General features: G+C 39.7%; 1 protein-coding gene across 3 annotated transcripts in view; it reads right to left on the reverse strand.

Moving 5' to 3' along the window:
- Positions 1–672: 672 nt before the first annotated feature.
- Positions 673–24984, reverse strand: part of NPAS3 (neuronal PAS domain protein 3) — a 992068-nt gene continuing 967756 nt past the window's right edge. For all 3 annotated transcript variants that reach the window (XM_019518905.1, XM_019518907.1, XM_019518906.1), the window contains 3 exons: positions 11158–11305; positions 7996–8111; positions 673–4945 (listed from right to left, as the gene is read on the reverse strand). In XM_019518905.1, coding sequence (XP_019374450.1) covers positions 3636–4945; positions 7996–8111; positions 11158–11305 — 1574 coding nt within the window. In that variant the 3' untranslated portion in view covers positions 673–3635. The remainder of the gene's footprint in view (positions 4946–7995; positions 8112–11157; positions 11306–24984) is intronic.

Consider the following 24984-nt stretch of genomic DNA (forward strand, 5'->3'; position numbering starts at 1 on the left):
TTTTAAGGTCAATCACTACATGGATTTCTGGAGTCCAATTTGTTGCCGCATTTTGTGTTTTTACTTCAGTCATGGGGCCTTGTGTTTTTGCATTGGCAAACTCTTCTGCCTTCAGTTTGACAGGCAAAATGTCTAGCCAATAAACACACACAACACCAACAGCTTAAATTTTGCCAATCTGGAGAAAGAAAATACATATTTAGAAAAGTCAATAGCCTTGATAGGATGTAAATGACTGAAGAGTTTGGTTATAGCGTTGTAGAGTATAAAATGAAAATATAAAGTGCATTTTAAATGATTAATGTACATAAGCTTATACCTTCCAGTGTGCATTAATCAAGAAAAAATGCACACCTTCTACAGTGGTTAATGTTGCAAGTGCATTATTCAGCTTTGATAATGTGCATAAAAATGCTCAGTATGACAATGAGTTGGGGTAGCTGAGAATTTAGGATGGTGGCAAGTTTGGTGTAGTATTTGGATTAGCATTCTTAACCTGCAGCTCGACAGCTTCTTTTCCTCAGTTCACAAATGTCAATAAAATCTAGCCACATCCTCTTTGTTTTTGTTTTTTGTTTTTAAACAAATAATTAAAAAGGTACCTGCTCAAACAAATACTACCAGCATTCATTAGTCAGGATGGTTATATGTAAAAGAAATGATGCCAGATAGTAACAAATCCAAGAGAAGTTTATTATGAAAATGGCACCTGCGGGATGAAAAAAATTAAGTTACATAAAGACAACCATGTATGACATGTATGAGAATCTACAAAAGTATAAAAAGAACCCTGTTGTAAATGAAGTATGTACATTTCTGATTTGCAGCATTATCAATGATCAATGAAAAAAATGTTTCAAATAAGCCAGGCACTCAAGAAGTTAGATTCGGTTAGCTTAACACAAAATAAATGTACCATAGCTGTCACTTTTTAACATTTTAATTTTTTTTATATGGTAGAGTTGGTAACACTGCTAAGATTTATACGAACAGAATCCCTTTCCCCATTATTCAGCTACTCAGCACCAGTCTCCTCATAAAAGATTTCATATATTTGTACAAGAAATAGTTAAAAACACAGACACAGTCTTCACAGGTAATGAAGTTTTTTTTTTTCATTTTGTAATTTTAAACACTATGGATTTAGACAGCAGCTGTGATTATCTGTTAGTTTAAATCACCAGAAATCATTTTGACACAACACAGAAACATTTATAAAAAAAAATAAAAATAAAACAACAACAGCTGTCTAGCTGTTCTTTGTAGCTGATAGGTGCACTCCTTTGATTGTTCGATAGCTAGAGTAGAGCTTCCAAAATTAAACTTTAAATATCCCAATCAGCTTTCTTCGCTTTTTGGACCTACTTAAATCTTTCACATATAACCTTTAAAAGCTCATTATTAAAATTTGTGGCATCCAATTCCTTTTTGCTATTATTCCACTGTGGCTTGGACCTACTCCTCAAATTCAAAGCTACTGCAGGAATTGACTCAACACAGCAAGTGATCAAAAATTCAAAGGACAGCTGAGTTAATATATTAGCATTGCACACATAAGCAAATATATATGGCAATCCTAAGCTCAGTTTCCCTTTTTAACAATGTTGGTTGACCTTTGAAAGAATTTTCTATCTCACTGGTAATTGCTCTATATATTACTTCATCAGTCTACCTGGGAGAAAACCAAAGAAATGCACCCTCTGCTTACAGTTAGAGCACAAGGGACTCTGGGAATGTTAACAACTGAGGCTATATGGCATCAATTTGTTTAATATATCTGAGCATTACTCTTTAGTGCATTGTGTGGCACACTGGAAGAGTAAGTCGTACCCAGAATTCCTTTGTGGCAAAAATGGCTCCATTAACCTTGAGCTAGTTAAGAGTCTTTTATCTCTGAGAGTGAAAAAGAGAGGGAGAGAGAGACAGAGAGAGAGGGACGAAGAGTGTGTGAAGGGAGAGACAGAAAGAGAAAGAGAAGAAAGAAAGGTTTGAGAATACACAACAGCAAAGCAACAGCAGAAATTAAAAGGTATACAGACAGTGGAAGCAGCATAAGGTGACATTACAGAGGAAGGCCACCACACAAAAACCACTAACCCCCAAGAATCACTGGTTCACTAGGACTGCAGGAATGGGACTTTACCACTCCGGACTAGAGATAAAGCACAGAGAAGACAAAGGACAAAACAACTACATTAGCTTAGTATATACTGCATATAGTAACACACATTGAAACTGCAATGGGACTGACAGCCAAGGACACTTACACATTGTACACATTACAGTTCTCACATCTGTTATTAGATGCCTTAACAAACAGCTGCCAAAGATGGAGTGGAAGAAGAATTTATATTTGACAGTCATTTGGAGTGTTTGACACTACACTGTGATTTCTGGCAACAAAGACAAAATAGGAGATTTCTTTGCTTTTTTACTTAATGTGCAGTTTTCAGTTGTAGTTATCTATTTCAAGCTTATTAACCCATTCTTTAGTTTTAAAACTTATTGGTTTCAATACTAGAAATAAGGAAAAGAACAAAAAACAAATAAAATGGACAAAAATTACAACCTTCCTTCTATAACATTAAATGAAAAAAATAAAAACATGTTAAATATTTCTTTCTTTTTTTACTCCGAAGTGTTATTTGAAGTTGTAAAATTAGCCTCAGTTACACTGAGAAAAAAATAAAGAGAAACAATATGCACCGAAAAAACTGCTCCTTGCATCAATTTAATTGTGTTTTTTTTAAAGCACTTTTTGAAAAAGGCTTCCTGACCCATTTAAATTTAATGTGAGGCTATGTTTGTTAGTTTGGAGGTAAAAATTTAAGTCCTGCAGCAAATGTTAATGAGGGCTTTTGTCTTAACTAACCAAGGAGACTGCAGCACCTGACTATAGACCAGTACAGAACGCATTCCTTTCAAAAAAAAAAACAACCCAGCCCACAAGCTGCATATTGTATGAAGACATTACAGATTAATAAATGATAGCACCATGGTTTTAGAAATTAAGTTAAAGTTTCAGTAATTAACATTTAGTCCAACTTTTTAACATTCTAGTCACAGGCCAGAAATTAACTTTTTAAGAACCCAAATTATTTTATGTGCAAGTAAGAAAATCTTAACCATAAAAAGAGAATTAAACTCTGCATAAAATTCTAAAATACTATCCCCTATTTTTAAAGGAATTAGGAACAAAAACCCCTTTTCATTTGACTTAGTCAAACAGGGCACATTGTTTATGCTTGTCTCTTTTAATCTTGATCATATCAAGATCGTTTTGAAGTAAAACCAATGGTTGTCACTTTAAAATCTCTTTACCACAACACTGAGTATTCTATGGCAGAGGCATACACATATTAAAGGCATCTTAATAAAGATGCAAAGGAAAAAACACACATCTTAGAAGACAAAATGGCAGGCAACTGGTACTTTGATTCTCTGAAGGCAAAAATAAAAAAATATCTTTACATTAAAGAATAAGTCAAGTTAAAGAGAAAGGGAATGAAATGGGGACCATCATATCAAGAGAATAAGCTGACCTGCTCAAATTCAAAGTGCTAGAATTAAACGTCTAAATTAAAACATAGTCTATGCCTCAGAGTATAACACTGAACACAGTATGTGGTCATATTTCAATCCTCTTTCCGTTCCAGAGTCTGTGTAGTGTGAATGCCATTGCTGTACACAGGAAATGGAAGAGTGGAAAAAAGTCCTTCGGCAGTTGTGAACACATTCCCTGCAGGCATTTGGGTCAGACTAGCCCCGCTCACAGCACTTCCGAATGGTCCTGACATATTGAGTCGGTGAACGTGGTGGTAGAGCATTTCCATCGGTGTTTTAGGATCTAGCCCAAAGCTGGGGCTGTTAACATCAACAAAGTTAACAGCATGGGTGTTGGGGAGGAGGTTGCCCTGCATGGCTAAAGTAACTTCAGCTGGAGCATACCGAATAGTGCCAGTGGTGTAGACCCTCTGAGCAGCGGTGCTGGTGGCAGCAAGGGTTCCAGTTACCCTGTGAACCAAAGGAAGAACCACATTGCCTGCTTGCAACCTCTGAAGGGCTTCTAGATCCCCAGTGTACAACAAAGAGTTGGAAGTGCTGGGACCTCCTGGATGTTTGTCCCGTGGAGATGCTGAAAGTGGGGGCGACAAAGGGTCAGAGGATACAGGAGCCAAGGCTGAGTTGGATGAGGTGCTGAACTGAGTTTTGCGGCTGGCAGTATTTTCAGTCCCCGGTGGGGTGAGAACGGAGTCTGGAATGGAGACATGTAAACTACTGCTGGCTTGTGGGGAGGGGAAGTGCTCTGAGTTTGGGGGCTTGGTCATACTGTAGGGTGATTCATTCCTTGAGATTTCCCTGTTGGGTGGGTAATTCCAAATACTGCTATCATTATCAAAATTGATAGGTTCTGAGATTTCTGTTTTAATTTTGAGCACTGAGGCACTGTTTGGCGACGAGAGCAGCTGGGGCTGGTCCACCAAAGCTGAGTCAAGTCCATTTGGGCTTGAAGTGCTTGATAGCCTTCTACGGGTCATGCTGCCTCCTTTTTGCTTTTTCCTCCTCTTCTTCCTCTTTTGATGCTTGCTGGAAGACTGGGCATTTACTTCCCCTGCACTGTCTGAGTCCTTGGCACTGTCTGAGGTCAATGATTCACAGTTCTGCAACCGCAAGTCGGATTCACTTTCCACGTAGCGTTCCACCTTGATCTGCATAGAACCAAGAGTGCCAAAACTGTCCTCGGGGGCCTTTTGATTCTCAAAGTCAGAATTTTCAAAGCTGTCATCACTGTCCCTGCTGTCCTGGTTGCTGGAGCTGTTGCCATCATCGTTACAGTTCATTTCATTATCCGACTGATTCCCAGACTTCTTTCTATCAGACTCAGGATCTTCACTGTTTTCTGATTGGTTTCCTTTCTCGTCTGACTTCGAGTTCTCATTGTCCTCTGGAGGAAAATGGAAGTGAAAAATACCATTAGCAACAGGAATGTAAGATTAAAATGCTATTTTAATGTCTACCTACCAATGAGGTATTATCACCTGTTCTGTTTCTGTCTAAAGTCACACAACTGAGGAATTATTTTTCTCCCAAGTTCTAGCTCCACAAGCCTAAGATCATAAGATGGGAGGGTCTTGATTATCATTAATCTCCATGATTTAGGTCTGCCAGTAGAATTGGGCAAAGTCTTGATGGTTTTGTCATTTGGACTGCACTCACCTGGAGCAAGAGACAGGGCACCTATTTAAGTGGGGCCCTTTGGTATGTGCTCTTCGTTAAGAACAATTTTGATAACCATGACTCTGACTGGATTCCAGCAGTACTCACTGAAGTGAGAAATCAATGAACAATTCAGCTCTGGTGGGGCATTCAGAGACTTCTCTTGAGCATATGTGTTCTTATAAAGTGAGCAGGACTGAAGCCCTCATAATAAGTCTAAATATGCACACCCCACTCATCTCTTGCTCACAGCCGTTTTACAATGGTGGCACAGCTTCGAATTCAATGGATACACTCTCATGTGAGAGGGGAATCAAGTCATGCACACATAAATGTGAATGAATACATCAGGTAAAATATTTCAGTCACATGGCTTTACTGTGTGTCTATATTCCTTTCGAAAGAAAACAGAGTAGAGGGAAAAAAATACTGCAGCCAGTGGATCTAATTTTCATCTGGTGTAAACCAGTTAAACTCCAGAGGAAGTGATGGACCTACTCCAGTTTACACAAGCTGAGTTTCTATTCTCCTACAAGTTCTTTTAGTCTCATTTGAGATTTTCCTTGTTTTTAAACAAGTAAAAAAACCCACTCCAGTCTGTTGGCGTAGGCAGCCAATAGCAGCTTTGAGAATACTCACCATAATCGCACTTTGTTTGAAAGGGTCATGAATAGCTTGAGGAGAACCTGTTTCTGCAGAGCAGCCAAAATTCTTTCATTTGGAAATAAAAGATGTTGTTGTTTTCCCTCATCAGAGCCAAGTATTACCCTTTTCAGTACTCTGCTCCGAGCAGGGGAAAAAAGGATCAGTTTTTCTCTAAAGATTGGGTTCTCCTGGAGCCATGGCAATTCCAGAGAGTTTGCCAGAAGCACCCGAGCAGCTGGGCTTGACGGGAATGATACACAGTTAGTTGCTTGATGCTTCAGGGCACTGCACTTTACATTTATTTCATTTAATTCATTTAGAGTGATATTTTTAAACTGCTAGTGACACAAAAGCCTTTCATTGTGGATATAAATCTTTCCATGCACTTACAGCTAAATTTCTCATACAAACATTCAACTGGTCATACCTGGAAACAGTGGCTTCAACCTGACGTAACTTAAAAGTGCACAGATTGTCTGCTGCAGTGGTCTGGGCTAATCTTGCCAGTTTCAGCTAAAAGGGTATTAGGTCCCCCCATACTTTTGTTTAATTCATTTTAAGCAAACAAAGAAACTGAAACTGTGAAAGTTTCTTTCCTCCTACTTTCTAACATCTATGCACCTTTGAAGAATGCTCCCTTGCTCTACACCAGCCTCAGCAGTCATGAGCATCCATACACTTCTCACCTAGAGCAACTTGCAATGCACATGGGAAATGCACACATTTATCCACAGCTGTATCATTTGGTTACTTAGAAACTGGGTAGGATAAATAAGCACTCTGAATGGCTGATGAGATTCCAAATCATGTGGGCATCAAGCCTGTATGTTTGCCTAACATCTGACTTAAATTGTCAAACAGAGCTGTCAAAAGAGAAAGAGAGAGTGAGTGCACAAGATGAGAGAACAAACGTCCCTATAATTCAAAGTAAAACACATGGGGCCTAATGCTTGCCTCAGTTATACATGACTTGCACCAGTGCAACAAATGATTTCAAAATAGTTACTCCTGGGGATTATTATAGAAAAAAGTGAAGAATCAGGCCTTCAGTATAGTATGGCATAATACTAATTCCAGTTTCTTAGACTAAAGAAAGACATGTTCTTTATAAAAAAGCCAACTGATCTATACACCTACATTTATAATGGAGAATACATCTAATGCAGAACATGTGAACAGACTAAACATATTGCCCTTTTTAGTACATTTAATTTATCCAACCAGTTGGATCAGACCATTTATTATTAGCACCCTCCCCCCACTCTGTAAAGCTCTCAAACAAATGCTTGAATCTGTAAACTTCTAATAAAATATAATACTTTTAATCCAAGAAAACACAAACATTTTGTAATCTTTACTGCCCCCTAGCGAAACAATTCAAGAAATCTATTTATGTGGAAGAGGGGGCAATAAACAGTACAGACAACATAGATTTGTTAGGAACATCTCACTACTCTGAAAGATAAGAACTAGCATCATATTCTACAGTTATCATATAAGTCCTTTGTGCAAGGCACAATGCTTGCTCACAAATTCAGCTGGGAATTCAAATATTTAGATAGGTGTAACTTATGCAGGCATGTATGCACTGAATAAATAGCGGTTATTCCTAGGTTACTAAAAGCTTTCCAGCCTTTTAAATATGATTTTGGAGTTTAAGGCATTCTTTAAAAGTAGAATCATCTACGAGAAATGTAAAATTCAGTAATAAATTGGAAACAAAGCCACTGATTTGAATCACAGAAAAGTAGGGCTGAACAGGACCTCCAGGTGTCATCTCATCCAACTCCCTGCATGAAGCAGGATCATCTCTATCCAAACCATCCTATACAAATCCACTGTCTAACCTCTTAGGCAAACTACACAGTCAACCTTGACACAACATAGGACATAACACCCTAGCCTGCCACAGGTAAAACAGGAGGATCACGGTGGCCAACGTCCTGCTCCTGTAAAGCTTGCTAATATAAACTCAAGAGATCCCAAGAAGAGGGCCATGCTCCATGTTACAGAAGAAGGCAAAAACCCCCACAGTCCATACCAATCTGACCATAAGCCAAAATTTCTTCCCGACCTGGAAGGACTGAAGAAAAAAATATGCAGTAGTAAAGAAGCAGAGTACATTTACATTACCTGAGTTGTCCTTTGAGTCTGATTCAGAGTCAGAGGTCTCTGAGGATTCTGAGGTTTTCTCTGGCAGATGAGGAAGTTGTGCAATATCCATTGGAGTGTCCTTGTACTCTGGGTTGCTAAAAAAAGAAGAAAGTGAGTATAAACAAAAATGGATGATTCTGCAGTTTGATGATAGTTTTCCCTCTTTCCTTTATCAAATCTTAGGAGCAAAGAATGTAAGGGGGGGAGTCAATTTCTGTCCATTTATACCAACTGGACATGAGAGGAGAGAGAGAATTGGGACCTCCTAAAATCTGTTTCTAAGTCACTTATGATATTCACCCACATTTACTCGTGTGACATTACATTCTGATTTGGCATAGCTAATTGAATACTTGCTGTCTTAATGGGTGTACTTTCCAAACCTTACTCAAGTCAAACTAAATTTGCTGAAAGTATTGTTCAGTTATGGACCAGATATCTGACTCCTGCTCAGAGAGTGCTGAAGATATTAGTGTAAAAAAAAATCCTAAATATATGACAGATGCACATGTGCATGTTGAGATGCATATGTTAGGGATACAGAACTGTCAACACACCTATTATAATCATATCTTCATCTGCTCATGTGGTGTTCACCTGTGACTTGTTAGCGATGAACATGATTGCAATGTAGAAAAGCCTCCCTACTAAAGAGTCTTATAAAACTCATGCTTTTTCCTATTTTAGGGCTTTTTTTTTAAATGTGCTCCTTTTTCAAATAAGTGCAAAGACAAAGGAACACACTTACATAGTCACAAGCAGCACAGATCATTTGAGAAAATAATTTTTTTCTGGGTTTTTGAATAGGTGATCATATCCCAGCCCAGTTAATACCAGGAGACCCATAAGTATGTACCCATAAAAGTGATGGTGTTTGGAGGCACTAACTGTGCCTAGTGTATTGCAATTATATGGTGCCTATATTCTGCCTATTCTACTGCACTTTGCAAATGCCATGCTCAGACATTCCATTCTTCCGTTGCTCTCCATTCTTACCTAGGAATGTCATCTTTTCAGATTTGTCCTGTGGGACAAAAAGTGACATTATGTTGGTGCATCACAGTTGACAATATTACTGTACACTGTCATCTCACAATGCAGGGCTGAGCCATAAAACTTCCCTTACTTCAAGGAAAAAGAAATTTGGGTGGCATTCTATTGTCAATACCTAGCTTCTTAAATAAAAAGACCTAGTTTTTTGAACAAGACTAATGCTAGTTCTTTCTATATTTAAACTGAGACAAATCTGATGAAGGAGTTAATCTTTTTCCAACTGAACACTGATGGGGTAAAAAGGAGAAAAATCAAGTTCTCTGAGGAACCGTTATATAATGGATAGTAAGACCTTCATGTTTGTTCGCTTCCAATGCTCTGCTGATAGACAGTGAAGCAACTGTGGATCAGATTTACTCCTTGTCTGTGTACAAGGAAATGGAAATAAAGCACTGGTTTACAATCTTATTTAGATTTTTATCCTGAGTACAAAACCCAGCTATTATCCAGCACAGGTTGTGGTTCCATATAGGGTAGAACAAAAATGTCTTTTTTAAAAATGCCTCACTCTTGCAAGCTTGCCTAATCCATTGCTTTCAAGGGTATCAATCATCTACCAGGTTTTAAAGAACTGAAAAGAAAACATTGAGGGAAAGGACCAGATTATGACAGGTCCATGTTCAGTCACAGGGAAAGAAATATATCTACAAATCAACTCCTAACTCAGCACGCTGCTGTGAAAAGCTTCTCACAATGTCAGCGCCTGCTTTTCCATTAAGGACTGCTTGCTTTCACTCCTCAGGCAGGGAATAAAGACTATTCTAACAACCAAGATCATGGTTTAGGTAGGCACAATCTCTCCAGTGCTCTTTGGCCTTGGCTTAAAAGTCAAAATCTAGATTTGTGGTTCCTAACCTGTTTAGACTCAAGGCACCACTCATTAGACTCAAAGTATTGCATGGAAAATGCCAGCTCTTAGTTTTCACTCATTTTTTACTACACAAAAATAACAGGGTGACTCTTGTGTTGCAAAGAACTAAGGACCACAACAGGTCAGACTGATTTTAACAGCATGGATTCCTATTTGAAATCTCTGGGCTTATTTTGTGAATCATGGTTGCACACTTAACAGTGCTCACATTATGTAGCACTCTGTGGCACCCTTGAAAGGATCTCAGGGCACCCTGGCTGCAAACCATTGATCTAGATCTGACTTAACTTTGAAATGTTTATGTATTGTATATAGAACAAAGAGAATGTAACAAACCATGACAACTATCTTAAAAGTACAGCAGGCCACACAATGACCATTCCATTTCATGAAACTTTGAGGTTTTGACATTTGTTTTTTGTTCTGCATGGAAATGATCAAAACCCTTTAAAAAGAACTGTGCTAAAATGTGTTTCTGGATCTGAAAGGTCAAATTTTCCACTTGTCTCTTTTTTTTGTTTTAGAGACTGAAGAGGCCACCCTGGACCTCAGAAACGATGCCATCAAAAATGTCTTTGAAATTTATGTATATCCACAAAAAGACTGTACTTTGGTAAAGAGAATATTTCAATGAAAAAGTGTTTTATTGAAAATGTAACAGTCTGATACCTAAAAGAGTGTTTCATTTATTTATTATTGCATCCTTCAAGGTGAATTCTGCCACATGCCTGCCTTATCAAGAAGTGCTCTCAAACACAATCGAATGAAGGTCACCCTTCCAAGAAACATGCCTATAATGCCTTGGGAAGATCACCTTCACCCTTCTGACCAGGATTTTGCAATAATCAAGGCAATCACTCCTGAAAAATCCACCCCAGGTTTTATAGGATAGTACATGTTGCACAAGGTCTTTCTGCAGTTTTAGCTGGTGCAGGGTAGATTTCTATGAAGTACAGGGCTGTAATAAAACTGATGGAGGGTTACTTTAATACTAAGACAGTGAAATAATTCAAGAAGTTCTTAGTAACATGAGACATGACAAGCGTCTTAATGTATTCCACCAGAAGGTGCTGTTCTGAAAAGCATCATACGAGAAAGTTCATCTCATATTTCCTTTCCATAGCAGCCATTTTATTTCTTTTTTGCTCCATATCTTTCAGGATGAATAAAGTAACAATGACAGAAATTCAAATAATAGAAAGGATTGGAAGATATACCTGAGAAGGTAATTGACCCAGATAATATTCTTCTCACTGGCATTCTTGGCATTGATCGCTATGGTTGCACTGGACTGTATCCAGATATACCCTCCATTCTTCTGCATCCAGCGGTAATATTTTGTTACACACTGACCTTTATTCAGCACTAGAAGGAAAATAAAAGGAAATAATAGAAATGTTGCACATTGGTATCCCAGGAAAGTGATACTCATCTCTACAAGTCCCAAAGTAGAGACATGGAAAACACATGGCTCCTGTAATGTTTAATGTAGAATACTAGTAAGGTGAAACAAGTGAAACAGCTCACTAGAGCATTGGTGGAGAAAGGTGGATTACTACTATTTGGAGCAAGATTTTAATCTGTTTTTGGCAGCTGTAGTGTCAGAAGAAGAGTTAAAAGTTCTGTAAATCTCTTTGCTTCAAACACCTAATACTGCACAGACATTTTCAATGTGTTTGACATCAAACTATAAAAAAAAGAAAAAAGAAAAAAAAAGGTGGAGGGGCTAAATTTGTATGCGATTTATTCATAGCTCCTAGGTAGACCTCTCTGAGATTTTGGATATTTGAAAGGTTTGGGAAGATCCTAGTTCTTTGATCATTTCTCCTCATTGCAGGCGATATCAACTACTGAACTTATACATCTGTTCCTTTTGATCTTGTCAAACAGAATTTACAGTTCTCAGATGAACCAAATCTCCAGTGGTCAGCAGGGGGAAAGTCTTTGGAGAATGTACTTAATACCAGAGCAAAATAAATCCACTAAGAGCCCAAGAAAGAAACTGTGGCCTAGGGAGGTGCAGAATTGACTTGGTTTGAACTGCAGAGTGTCAGCTATCTGAGGGCCTGAAATATGCCCAGAAATGGAGGAACATCTAAAAACAATCAGTAATGTGAAACAGTGTTATTAAATGCCCACAGAAAGAAAGCTTAAAAATACAGATGTTTAAAACAGTACACTGACCAAAATGTTGCCAAACTGAACTTGATTCAATTTGCATATGAATACTTCTGTGCTAGTAAAAGGAGAATGGAACTGAAATCTTTCATTGGAATGAAGCACTATAAGTTGGCATTGTTTTAAAGAATGTCTAGAATATACAAAGTCTGGGTATTATTATTTCTCTAATGTATGTTCTGTTTTTCCACTAATCCTGGTAAGCTTTGTGCACTAGAGGGCAGTGTGCATTCATATACACCTTCTGCTTTTGGCATGTCCTTGTCTCCCTCTGCTAAAATGAAAAACCTCTAACTGCTGTAATAAATTTGGCTAAATTAGCTGCTAAATGGTTATCTCAAGTAATATGTATTTGCATTAATCATCTTGCTCTAAACCAGAACAAGCCAGAGTCCTAAAGATGCAGTAAATTCATATTGTCCATTTAATTACGGCTAATAAGTGCTTCATATACAATAGTTTCATGAAGTACATTTTGATTTTTTTTGGAGGGGGAAACAAAAAAAGTCACTTTGGAAAGGAATAGTGTTTAAGGCAGTTTAGGTTCTTATTATAAAGTGACAGGCGAAACTTCAGAGCTTTAAATTAATCAAATGTCTATATTCCCAATTATATACATGTATCTCTATATAAATCCACATATGTTGAATATCTGGAGAGAAAGACACACATATACATATACACACCCCAAAACTTGAAGTTTGTCAAGTATTATCTTCTGTAAAAATCAGAACGTGGCCATGTCTGACAGTGAATTTCAACTGTAAGTCAATTTTCCTTTGTAATATCTGCAAATATCAGTCATTTGGGTTCTATTTTTGAGAGCACTGACTAGATTTCTACATTTATTTATACACGGGAGGCTCTATAAGATTCCCCACATTTTGCTTTTGTACTCATATCTAAGATTCAAGCATTCAGTGAGGGTGATTCACAAGTTACAAAACTGCATGGTAAGCCAGAACACAGGTACAATGCTAACTATGTACTACACAGCATTTCTGTCAAACCATTGTTGCATGCAACTTGTAGGTGCAATTTCATGTAAATTATCCAAGCTTTAATATTTAGGAATTGAGATGAAGAGTCAGGGTGAAAAGGAAGAAAAGTACGGCTCCTAGTTTTACCGTGTTAGAATTCTTTCTTTTGGTAAAACAGTGTATATACCAAAGCAACCTTATCAATGACTGATGATTAAATTACCATCCCAGGATCTTTGGGGTAAAGAGGTGATCTTGTCTAGATAACTAAAACCCTACTGTTGAATGGAGGCACAAGAATATAATTCATCTAAACTTGCAAAGTATTATACTCTTCATTCTCACAATAGTTTCCATATGAGAAACTCAAAGTGCTTTAAAATATTAAAGGCTTAATCCTCATAAGTACTCTCCCTCAGCTTTGTTAGATATGGAAATCAAGACACTGAGAAGTTCAGTGACTTTCTCATCACAACTGCAGTTCTGTGATAGATCCAGATCTCAGCTGTTTCAGCCCCATTCATTAAAGACATGATTTTTCCTCCTGTACCTTTCATTTACTGGAAGAAGGCAGGGTAGAACTGCACCTTACAGACAAACTGAACAGGGGTGGATGCAGGATGTAGCAATGGGAGGTGCAGAAACAGCCACCCTGGCTGCAGAGGTAGCTCCCTGCCTCCTCCCCCCACCCACCACTGCAGAGAGACCACTGCTGGAGTCTCTGGGGACTTTTTTAAAGTTCCTAAAGCAAGTAAGGATCCCGCCTCCCTTCTCCAAGGCACATATGCTCTCCTGCCCCTACTGCTTTCCCCACTGTTTTGGGGAGCGGCAAGTTTCAAAGCTGCTCCTATCCACTCTAGCCAGGTTGTGCAGAGGCTGGGATCACCCAGAAACAGCTACAGTGGCAGCAATGAGCATGGGTACCTGCTCTCAGGGGACCAGGCAGGATGGGGACCTCCCCTCTCCCAGTGCCATTGCTGCCACTATTGCTGTTCCATCATCTTTTCTAGGGATGTTACCTTAAACATATGCTTTTCCCTCATCAGGATGAATTAACAAATGAGAGATTTATGCACCATGCACTGAAAGGACTATGGTAAAAAAATTTCTTTCTAAAAAGTGTCTGGAAAGCTAGCAGGATTTGAGGTGTGCCACTGATTGCTATAATTTGTTTTACAACTTCTTCTGAGTTCATGAGGTCTCCCATACCCAAGGCTGAAAGGTATTTTTGTAGCCAGCAAATAAGAGACATATGTTTGATGAAAAAGAACGCAGACAAAAATATTAAAGTTGTTACTAGTTTATGTTATTTTACAGCTCTTGGTTTTCCCAGATGTGTTTTTAGAAACCAGATTTTAATATTCAGAAAATGAGTAACATATTTTAAACTAGAAAACCATTTTTGGAAGTTAAAAAGAACCCAGCATAGTTCAATTAATAATTGACTCAATCCTGATCCAAATCATATTGTATTTTTAAGTTTTGTCCTTACAAAACAGAGGGAATTAATAAACCAACTAATGATTTGAGCATAAGTAAAAGCAAATAAATAAAATACCAGTCAAAAATAAATGGAGTTTGGGATATCATAGTTTGCTAATGGCAACAGGATTATGGATCATAGTTATTACTTTTCAACATAATTATTTTGAAAAGTAACATTATTTGACCCAGCCCCACAATTTGTATCTAGGTAAAGCCCTCAGTATGGACTGTAGTTCCCACAAACTCTTGTATTCCTGACAAATTCCAAAGATTTTAAACTATGGCTATTTCCAAGTGTAAAATATACATGTAGTAGCCAATCCTGTGAATGTGGTGTGTAGTTTTAATGACAGGAAAAGCAACAGAACTCAAAATTGAAGTTAAGTGGGACTTCAGTAAAGTTACAAGTGTTTAACTATTTAAGAATGATATAATGCGCTGTAGGAAGAATACATGATTCTTCTGTCAGAAGCTATCCTAGAGTATGCGATTCTTCTCTCAAAGACTTATTCTATTTTGCTTGTACACATATAACTCTCAGTGGGCACACCTACATGAGCGCTTTATTAAGTTGATTAATTAGTCAAGTCTGCAGTAAAATGCATGTGTAGATGCACCCAGGGATATTCATGGGAGGCACATGTCTGTAAGAGAATGGGTACAGCCTGCAGAACTTAAGAAAAACTTTGAATCATCTCTCTAGCATTGATTTTCAGCTTGTTAATTGGTATAAATAATCTCTACAATAGCAAAACCACCAGTGAGTGACACTGTGGACACTGGAATGGAAAAAAGACCCAAGTGAGAAGGAATAGCCTATAGGAGAAAAGTGTAATCAAAAGACAATTACAGAGTTAATGTTTTAGAACTAGTGACCTTTTAATCAATGATACATTTTTGTTCCCCAAAATGGGGATGCTGAACATTATTGAAATTTGTTTAAATGTTACCTAGTTCTTCAATTTTATTTTGGTGGTTAGCATGCAAAGAAATTTTAAAAAATCAGACTTCAATTTCTCTAAGTACAAATATACTGCTGTGTACACAGTTCCCAACAGAAGGATTTCAGTTTTCCTTGGGAGCTTTGCACACAGCAATATACTTGTAGCGGGGGAAAAAAGAAGCAGCTAGTGTTCTTTGCAGGAACCTAATTCTGTTAGTAAATCAAAATAAATCAGTACAAGTTTGTCTTCAGAAATATGGTTAAAAAAAGAAAAAGAACATGGTTTCTTCCTGTAAGGCTGTTCTGAGAAATCAAAGCCAAAGCTTCTAAATAGTGAGTTGTGTTTTAAAAGAAGGAAGTAGTTTAATTCAGTTTGAAGAGGAGCTGAAGCAATTGCATATCAAAAGCAGTCTTTTAACGAAGTCTCTTACAAAAGGACATTTTACTAGTGTGCATATGCATTTAAAAGCTACAGTATATTGTGCATTTAGGTAAGTATAGAGTAAATAGGAAATGATGAGATCATCTTACAGTTAACACTTCATATTCACATGACTACACAAAGAGGTTCATTATAATCATGGAAAATATTGAGGCAACATCTGCAGTGCTATTCACTCTCCTCCTTGAGATACCTTTATCAATGACTGTGTAGTATTGATACTGAATTCCTCCTGCTATAAACTCATAAAAATATTTTTGATTTACTGAGAGGGAAAGAAAACTCAGTGCTTAATACAGTAGTTGGATGCTTAGCTGTAGCCACTAGTTCTTTTTCTACATTCACAAAACTGGCAGATGAAACATGAAAAGGAATACTGACTCTTTAATCTCTACTTCTCCACCTAAGGCCCAAGGCAAGCTGACAGGGTAACTTCATTCTGGAAACAGAGTTTTTTTAAAAAAAAATCTGGATTACTTTTTCTTCTGCTTTTGAAAACTGTGGGCTATGGGGGAATGAACCTAGCATAGACTTAAAACAAGAACAAGTTTCTTTATCTGAAAAGTTATAGTCCTTGATGCTTACAGGAAGGTCATTTTCAAAACCCACAGGGAAAATAGCATCACAGCCAGAAAGAGTGCATTAAGTGCTTTATTTGCTTGAAACAGTCACTTTTTCATTTATAACTGCTCATAGGATCAACTGAGCCTTTGATGCTGAAGAGACTTTTCTATAGATTTTGCAATTAGTGAGTTAGATGTTTTAAATAGCAGGCATCCACAAATTGGTTTTTTAGCAATAAAAAAGTACTGAGCAATATTTAGCAAAGTTAAATGATATCTGACACTAACTGATTTATGACCTAGGATAGAAGATCTGTAGATGCTCTGTGGGCAACTATATGTCATCTATGTAATTCTCCCCAAACACTTCTATTTACTACCTAATATATGGGGATTGGTCAGAGAGAAGGGGAGGTGAACAATGCTGCTCTCAATGCATTTTCTGTGATTTGGCTAAAGAACAGTCTGACCTGCACAGCAAAATGCTGGGGAAGACGCCTGCCTATCTGAAATCCTCCTTGGACAACATGGCTCCATATCTTCAACACAGATCACTACTTAATGGTATTATTTAGTCCTTAAGTGATTTATAATCTCATAAGAGATTCCCCCTCCCCTCCAAATATGTGGCAATTTATTAGGAATATCAAGAGTTTTATAAATGGATTTTCCTCCTTCTTCATAACAATAAATGAAAACTAATAGATCCAGGAATGTCTCTTTCTGCTGTTACACAGGACCTGGCCCCAGCAGCCTTACCTGGGGTCCTGGGGGTCTCCTGGGGCTGCACCAGCAGCCATCCTGTTGCTTGGAGCCTGGCTCGCAGTTGGAGTGTGGCTCCGGGTGGCCAGGCTCTGGTTTTGAGCAGTAAGCATGCACCACTCCACCTTTTTTGCATGTTTTTTTTGACCCCTGGATATCTAGGAGTCAACCCCCCCCACTCCTCTGCTGTTCCCTTGCAGTGTGGAGAACAGCTGAATGTGAGGTATGTGGCGCCACAGATGTGTCAGCAGTGCCACATACCACATGGCTGTGCTTATCTGGACGTGGCCGCAAATTCCTAGATAAGAATAGGGCTCTGCAACCCTACAGAGAGAAAATGACAGTTAAAACAACCCATTGGACAAAGATTACACTAAAAATTGTAGAATCGTTACAAAGGCTTAGTTAATTTAAAAAAGGAAACTTAGTGTTTCTGTTCTTCTTTGTTCCTTGCTTCTGAGAGATGCCAAAGTTAGCAATGGCCCAGATTCAAACTTTGGAGATATGTGAATCCTAACTAGGATCCGAACTTATTGGCTCAGGAAAGAATCTTGTGAGAACAGCATCTGGTTCAACTCGAAATACTAGAAATTCCATGGGACAGGTTTGGATTAGCAAGTTCAGGTTTGGGTTTCTATCCAAGAATCTGAATGCTGACTGTATGATAATTCCAAAAGCAAATTTAGAAATTCTGATTTCATTTAAATCCAGAGTCTCTCAGCTGAGGATAATGAATATATTTTAGTTTACATCCAATCCTTTGAGCTCATAATTTGGCTTGCAGTCCATGACACTAAAACAAAAATATAGACAAAACAATTAACCTTCCAAAGAAATCCTTTTCTGTTTCTATGTGCAACAACTCAACTAAGTTTTGAATAATAAGAACATTTTTATTTGTTTTTGTCCTTATTTCTATGATTCTCATAATCCACAATATAAGCAACTTCCTATTTACTATATTCAAAAGGCAGGTTTATGATTATTAAAAACTCAACATAAGATCATGGACAGTATGCCAAATTATATAGGGGCATAGTGACCAGGCAACAAATTATTTTTAAATATTATACAAGTATAGATTGAGTTTTATAACATAATTATGATATCTCATAGATATTTTATAGATAGATAGATAGATAGATAGATAGATAGATAGATAGATAGACACACACACACCTGCTGAGACTTACAGCATGTGTATAGAATTTTATTCTATTGCCTCAGGTCCTAGGGGAAGTAAATGTTTTACTGTCCAAAGACAGTAATTTACTGCCTGGGATCCACAGCCAATTTTTTTTCACATTATCTCCTTTTAAGTTCTTCACTTAGTTGAGAATGTTTCAGAGGAACCACTTGATTACAACAAAATTTGCTCTATTTGTTTATATGCCTTGATGTGTGGCTTAGCCCCTCTTTCTCTGGCTCTGCATGCTTGGATCAGCCATTGTTCCAAGCTGATTTGCAAGGTAACATCTTAAACTAAAATATTTTATGATGAAGTCTGAGCCAAGCAGAAATGCTTTATGAACTTAGAAAGAATAATAAATGAAAATGACTGTATAGACATATTTTTCCCATAAATGATGAATGTGTTTGTTAATAAACTGAATTGAACTGTGAGCATTGGGTAGGCTTCTGTAACTTTTCCATTCCCTGATGATTATCATGCTCTCCCTTGATTTTTAAAACTTCAGTCCTGCCATAAAGTGGCTCCCTTTTCCTACTGCTGATATTGTACCTTTGAAATCTGAGCCAGCTTTGAGCACCAGCTTCAGACATAACTTCCATTTGCATTAATGAGCAAAGTATTTTAACAGTGAGGGGAAAATGAAGTGCCACATGCAAATTCTGCCCTCATCTACCACTGTGCAACATCACTGGAGAAGTCCAGACCCTAGTTGTTATAGGAGCTTAAATCTGCTCTCCCTTCCTGCCCACTAATAGGAACGCTAGTCATAGGACAGCATTCAAAAGTAAAGAGTTTGGAATTTAACCATTTTCATGCTGAGTGCATTAATAAAGTGTGCATGGCCATATCTGATACAGACAGAAAAGGAGGTGGGAGTTTCATAAATGTTGGCTCACAGATGAATGTAAGACAGTAGATTAGCATCCACATAAATAACTTTTCAAATTACACAGTTTAAAGGTAAACTGTTTTTAGGGCATAGCTAGCATGAGTCTATCATTTCTGGGAACAGAATCCATGCTTGGGCTGGGGAACTGAGAGAAATGAATATGGTTTTCTCATATCAATCTGCAGTGGAAAGGAGTCAGCACAGAATCTGTAAGGTTGTACGATATGGCATACCAGGCAGTCTGTATTTCATGCTGTCCTAAATGAGGGTGAAAAATCCCTTTATACTACCACACAGCATTAACTATTTCCCTCATACCAGGTTTTAAATAAAGCCATATTAGCCACCTTTGAACATTTACTGTTACTTTTTAAATTAAATTACTTGTGCTTATAAAAAGGAAGCTGTGTTGCTGCCATGAATCTAAATCCTATAGGCCTTAAGGAAAAAAAAATAGCACTGTTTTTAAAAACTACAAAATCAAAGTAAAACAGACTTAAAAATTTTGAGGTGCTAGGATTTTAAGGAACAATATCTCACAATCTTCTTGCATTAAGAACAAATGCTTTAAATACGTGGAACGGGGATTCCCAGTTGCTTCGTGGGATAAGGCCTTGGATGCCAGCCCAATTGTTTTGTAACTTACCAGACCTTAACAACTGATCCACAACTGGCCACATTACTCATGAGTGGCAAAGCCCCAGTTGAGCTATGCTCATTGTTCCATACAAGCGCTCATAAGTTGTTTGCCACACCATCAAGTATCTATTATGCAATACCTTTAATCAATATTATTTTTTATATTCTTCTGCTTGTTCAATTAATTTTTACAACCATCAGTTCAACTCTGCAGAACTCATCAAGAAGGAAGTTTTTCCATCTGGCATTTTAGAATCATCCAAAAATTACCAAAGACAGCTTCTTCATATCCAAGACTTTATTTTCTCACGCACAACACACATCCTTCCTCCTGCAAGCAGCCCCCCCAATACTGGGGTGTGTTTATTAAGCAGGGAAGCTGTTTTCTTCACTGAAAAAGCAGCACACCCAGAAACACTGTGCATGCCATGCTGCAGCCAAGATGGCTGCCACTTGTCTGCTCAGTAAGCAGCTTTGCCCAGTTAACCCTCTCACAGCAATAGCTATTGACTGAGTACTCTAGCTTGTGCCTGAAGTTGCAAGTGAGCGGATGATAATATCTTGATCAGACTTTATTTACAGGGACTTATACACTTGCAGGAAAGGACTAACAATCTTGCTACTGCCCTTCCAACAGTCTGGGGCCTAACTTTGTATGATATAGAGTCAGCCCTTCTGAAACACCAGGAATTTCCCACTGCCTGCTGCCTCGCCCAGCCTGTCTCCTGGGATGCCACACTTCCTGGACACTCTGGCTGAGTACAGGAATTCAAAAAGCCTGAGGCAGAATCGATCCAACCTACACCAGCTTCTCTACGCTGTGTAGACTGGATCGGAAGCAAAGGGAATATCCATTCGCGCTTCAGTGGGGAGAGGCAGGCAGATACCTGCGCTGGTCAAGGCCAGAAGTCAGGGGGTAGGGAGGGTGGTACCAACATGCCAGAGATTGCCAAGGGCAGCCGATTGAAGTCATGGGGCTACAAGATCCTTGACTGGCTGCCAGACACACGCCTTCCCCCGCTGCCCTGTCATCTGTCAGGCAGGTGTCAGCTGTATACAGCCAGTGGAGGGAGGCATGCTCACCCTCCTACTCCCTCCCCTCAGACACACATGTGGCAGCATGGGAGCTCCTGGGCTTTGTCCAGAGTTAAGGCAAAAGGGTCCAACCTGGGCAGGACAGAGGTGGGGGTGGGAGCAGGGCTCTATGGGCTTCTGGGGAGAGGCAATGCCAGCAGCACACTTTGCATGGTTGGCCTGAGTCGGTGGGGCACGGAGTGTCCCTGCCCTACCCTGGTTTTGTCTGAGCCCAGGGACTGTGCGCTGGAGTGGTTCTGGGAAGGGCTCAGAGGATTTCCCCCACCCCCAATCCAGCCCCTTCTGGTGGAGCTGCAAGGGCATGGCTGCCCCTGTCCCCGGGGAACAGTGTCCTGCTGCTGCAGGAGAAGGGGCTTCAGCTGGGAACTTGGCACTTGCTCCGGGGAGGAGAGAATCCTCCAAGCCCCTCCTGGAGCCGCTCCAGCACATGGTCCCAGGACTCGGCTGCAACGAACAGGGGAGGGATACTCTATTCCAGAGGTTTCCCCACCCTCAGTTCCCAACCTGCTGGACAGCTGCAGCCAGGAGCCTCTGTCTCCTGAACGTAGAGCTGGGCAGCGTGGGGGTGGGGGCGGAGGAGAAGGGGGGAAAGGAGCCCCCCACACACACAGATCCAGGCCTGAGCCAGCACAGTTGGGGGTGGTGAGCTAAGCGGCAGGGGGCTCCCTTCCCCACCAGCCCTCAGTCCGGAGCCTGGTGCACAGCTACAGCCAGGAGCCATGGCTCAGCGGTGTGTGACTGTCAGGAGGGGAAGTGGAGCCTCCTGTTGTTTGGGCCCTGCCCTCCCACTGTGCTGGCTTGGGGCAGCAGTGGGGCTTCAGTCCCCACCTCACTCCCTCTTCCCAGCCCACCAGCAACGACCATGCAGGCTTTGCTGCCTCCTGTCTGTCACAGGCTGGGAGCGGGGCTGGCCCAGCGCTCACCTGCAGCAGATGAGCACTGGCTGAGACTAGCATGCCACTCCGTGAGGTGTGCCTGGGATCCTGGAAGACTGAACTAATGTGATTTGCTACAGGATCTGAGACAGGAGTTTGATAGACTGGTCTAACCTAAACTGATTAAGTCTAATACCACATCCATCCAGGTCTATCTTAGATCAGTTTCCGCCATTCCTTTTGATGTGTGAACTTCTGTTCTATTAGACCAATTTCTGATCACTTATACTGGTTTATATGTAATATCTGTGCCAGTCCTCTACATTTCCAGGAGGATTTACTGTCATACAGTCAGTCAAGAAAAATATTTTTTTCTACATTCTGCCTTGCAAAACCAAGGTGTATGTTTTATTTGGGAACATGTTGTAGGCAAGAAAATATGGTAAAATTCAAGGTCTATTACCTTGCAATCTAATGAACCAGAAACAAAATCTTTATGACATTGGAAAAGGGACTTACCACTCTTTTTCTAACTCTTGCCTCACAAAATAGCAAATGTTAAATCTGTTACTTGCCCAGGAATGAACACTGTTCATTCTATATCACAGGTTAGTAATCAGGAGAAAAAAACACAAAACATTTTCTGGCAAGTACATTATATAATGTTATAGCATAAATTCAGCTTTGGGCTGGAAAATTTCACCCTAAAGGGACTTTTTGGAGATGATTAGGAACTCAGCAAGAACAAAAAGTAGCAGAGGTTCTGAACTGAAGTCAGAACTCAACCTTCATTATAAGGTTCATTAGTGTAACTGCTATAATAAAGAGCAGGAGAACAGCCAGTCTTGCATGCATTTTTAATGTAAAATGGGACAAAAATTTTGGGTGTAAATTTCAATTGGCTAATGGGCTGGCATATGAACATATTAAACTTATGTCAAATGAGAACTCTACTGTGTTCTTTCAAGTACAAAAAGCCCTTCAGGGATAATGATGCAGGGAAAATTCAGAAAAAAAGAGCCCCAGTGGCTTGGGTTGGCTCTTCCACTAAATTGTCTTCCTTTGTCATCTTTTTCAGGTTTCATCTTTATCAGAAAAAACTACTGAATGAACCCAGATACACAATTCACTTTTCCCCTTTGTTTTAGTAGCAAATGACAAATTCATGGAGGACAACTTGTGTTGCCCAGGCAGGCAGGGCATTTACATTGATTGATGTTCTGCAGCGGAAAAAAAAAGTTATGAAGGAATTACAATGGAGAGCCTACAATAAGAAATGTGGATGTACTAATTAGTGTTGCATTAAACAGTTGGTTTTCATTTGGAGATGAAATAGCATCAGGAGTGAAGTTCCAGGATTATTGATGCAAAATATATTTGAGGCATCACACAACACAACTGTATATCACTTCGTTGGAAAAGGCAAAAATTTGCAATTAAGAAATGGCAGGTTCAGGTTCAGCAGTCTAATGGTTTAAACAGTTTCAAGGTTTAGGTACATTGTGTCCTCTGTTTTATTTAAATTCCAAATGATCTGATGCTGCTGGGAAGTTATAATAAAAAGAAAAACATTGTTCTATACTACTCACTTGGCCTGTGAAACTTACTGCCAAAAGTTTCACAGAGGTCAAGGGTTTATCAAAATTCCAAAGAGGGTTAGAAGTTCATGCTGTGGCAATGGTGTGCTCAGCCAGACCACTTCAAGATTGTTTCCTACCCCTTTGCACCTGCACACAGACTCCAAACCCAGACATGTGCCAAGTTGCTCTAAAGTTCTCAGTAGCAGCCCTTCTGCAACACCCTGGGGGTTGTGGTCTTGAGATCAGCTTTAAAGAGATGACCTGGGGTCTCTTCACCACTGTATTTCCAGGTTTGGTGCATGCATCCAGGCATGCATGGGTGGGGTGTGATTGGGAACAGCTTGGCCAGGTTGCACTACTTCTATGGTGCTGGCCAAAATATACTGTTTCTAGACCTGCCCAATATACACAATAAGAATATCCAAACTTAAAATAGCAATGAACTTTCTTTATCCCAATGAATTTTTGAAGAAGTATAAAATCTCATTTCTCCCAAAATAAATCAAGCAATCAAGGGAGGGTAGAAGAAATGGTCTTCCTTTGTACTTGGGTTAATGATCAAGCACTTACGTGTCTAACTCCCATCTAAGCTTTGTTGTGATGCAGATCAAGGTTGGGAGGCATATTGGGTGCTTGTACGTGAGCACAAAGGCCTGGGTGCCTGTAGATGAGCTCTGAGGCTGCTCTGATGTGCTGTAATAATTATCATGTATTGGAGCATAATACCGTGCAATTACCGCAATCTAGCAGCCTCTCGCATCTCATGTATCAGCATCCCTGTGCTTCAAAATGGCAGTGGGGGCGCTTACAGTAAAGCTCATCGAACAAGCTTTACTTCAAGCGAGCCCACTAGCATTTTCTCAGAGCCACTGTAATTAAAGGACCACCTCCCTCGACCACTTGTAAAAGTGCCCATAAAGTCTGCCTAAGGGGACTTAGGCAGAGCAACTGTTTGATGCTGAGAGACAGGCAAGCAACTCACTACAAAACACAGCTGGAGAACAATAACACAGCTGGAGATAGACTCCTACTGCCAGGCCCTGCTCCCCCGGGAGGTGGAAGGTAGACCACAGTTTCCCTCCAGGACAAGGGAGGACCCGGGGACCTCCCCTTCTGTCCAGCCATGGGGTTGGACCAAGGTGGTCACGGGCCCCAGGGCCCGCCGCACCAAGGCCCCTGCCCTGCTGGAGCTTTGCAACAGGTACGAGCCTCTTGCAGCCCCAGCAGAGCCTGCTGAGTTGCCAGCTCCTGCAGGCAACACAGAGGACACTGTAGCTAGTGTCCCCACTCTCCCCAAGACCAAATGCAAAGTGTTTATCGTGGGAGACTCCATCCTGAGGGGGACTGAGGGGATATTCTGCCGCCTCAACCCCTTAGCCTGTGAAGTTTTCTGCTTCCCGGGGCCCCGCATCCGAGACATT

This window comes from Gavialis gangeticus, unplaced genomic scaffold, assembly GCF_001723915.1.
Source record: "Gavialis gangeticus isolate Ggan-Ray unplaced genomic scaffold, GavGan_comp1, whole genome shotgun sequence".
Taxonomy (NCBI): domain Eukaryota; kingdom Metazoa; phylum Chordata; order Crocodylia; family Gavialidae; genus Gavialis; species Gavialis gangeticus.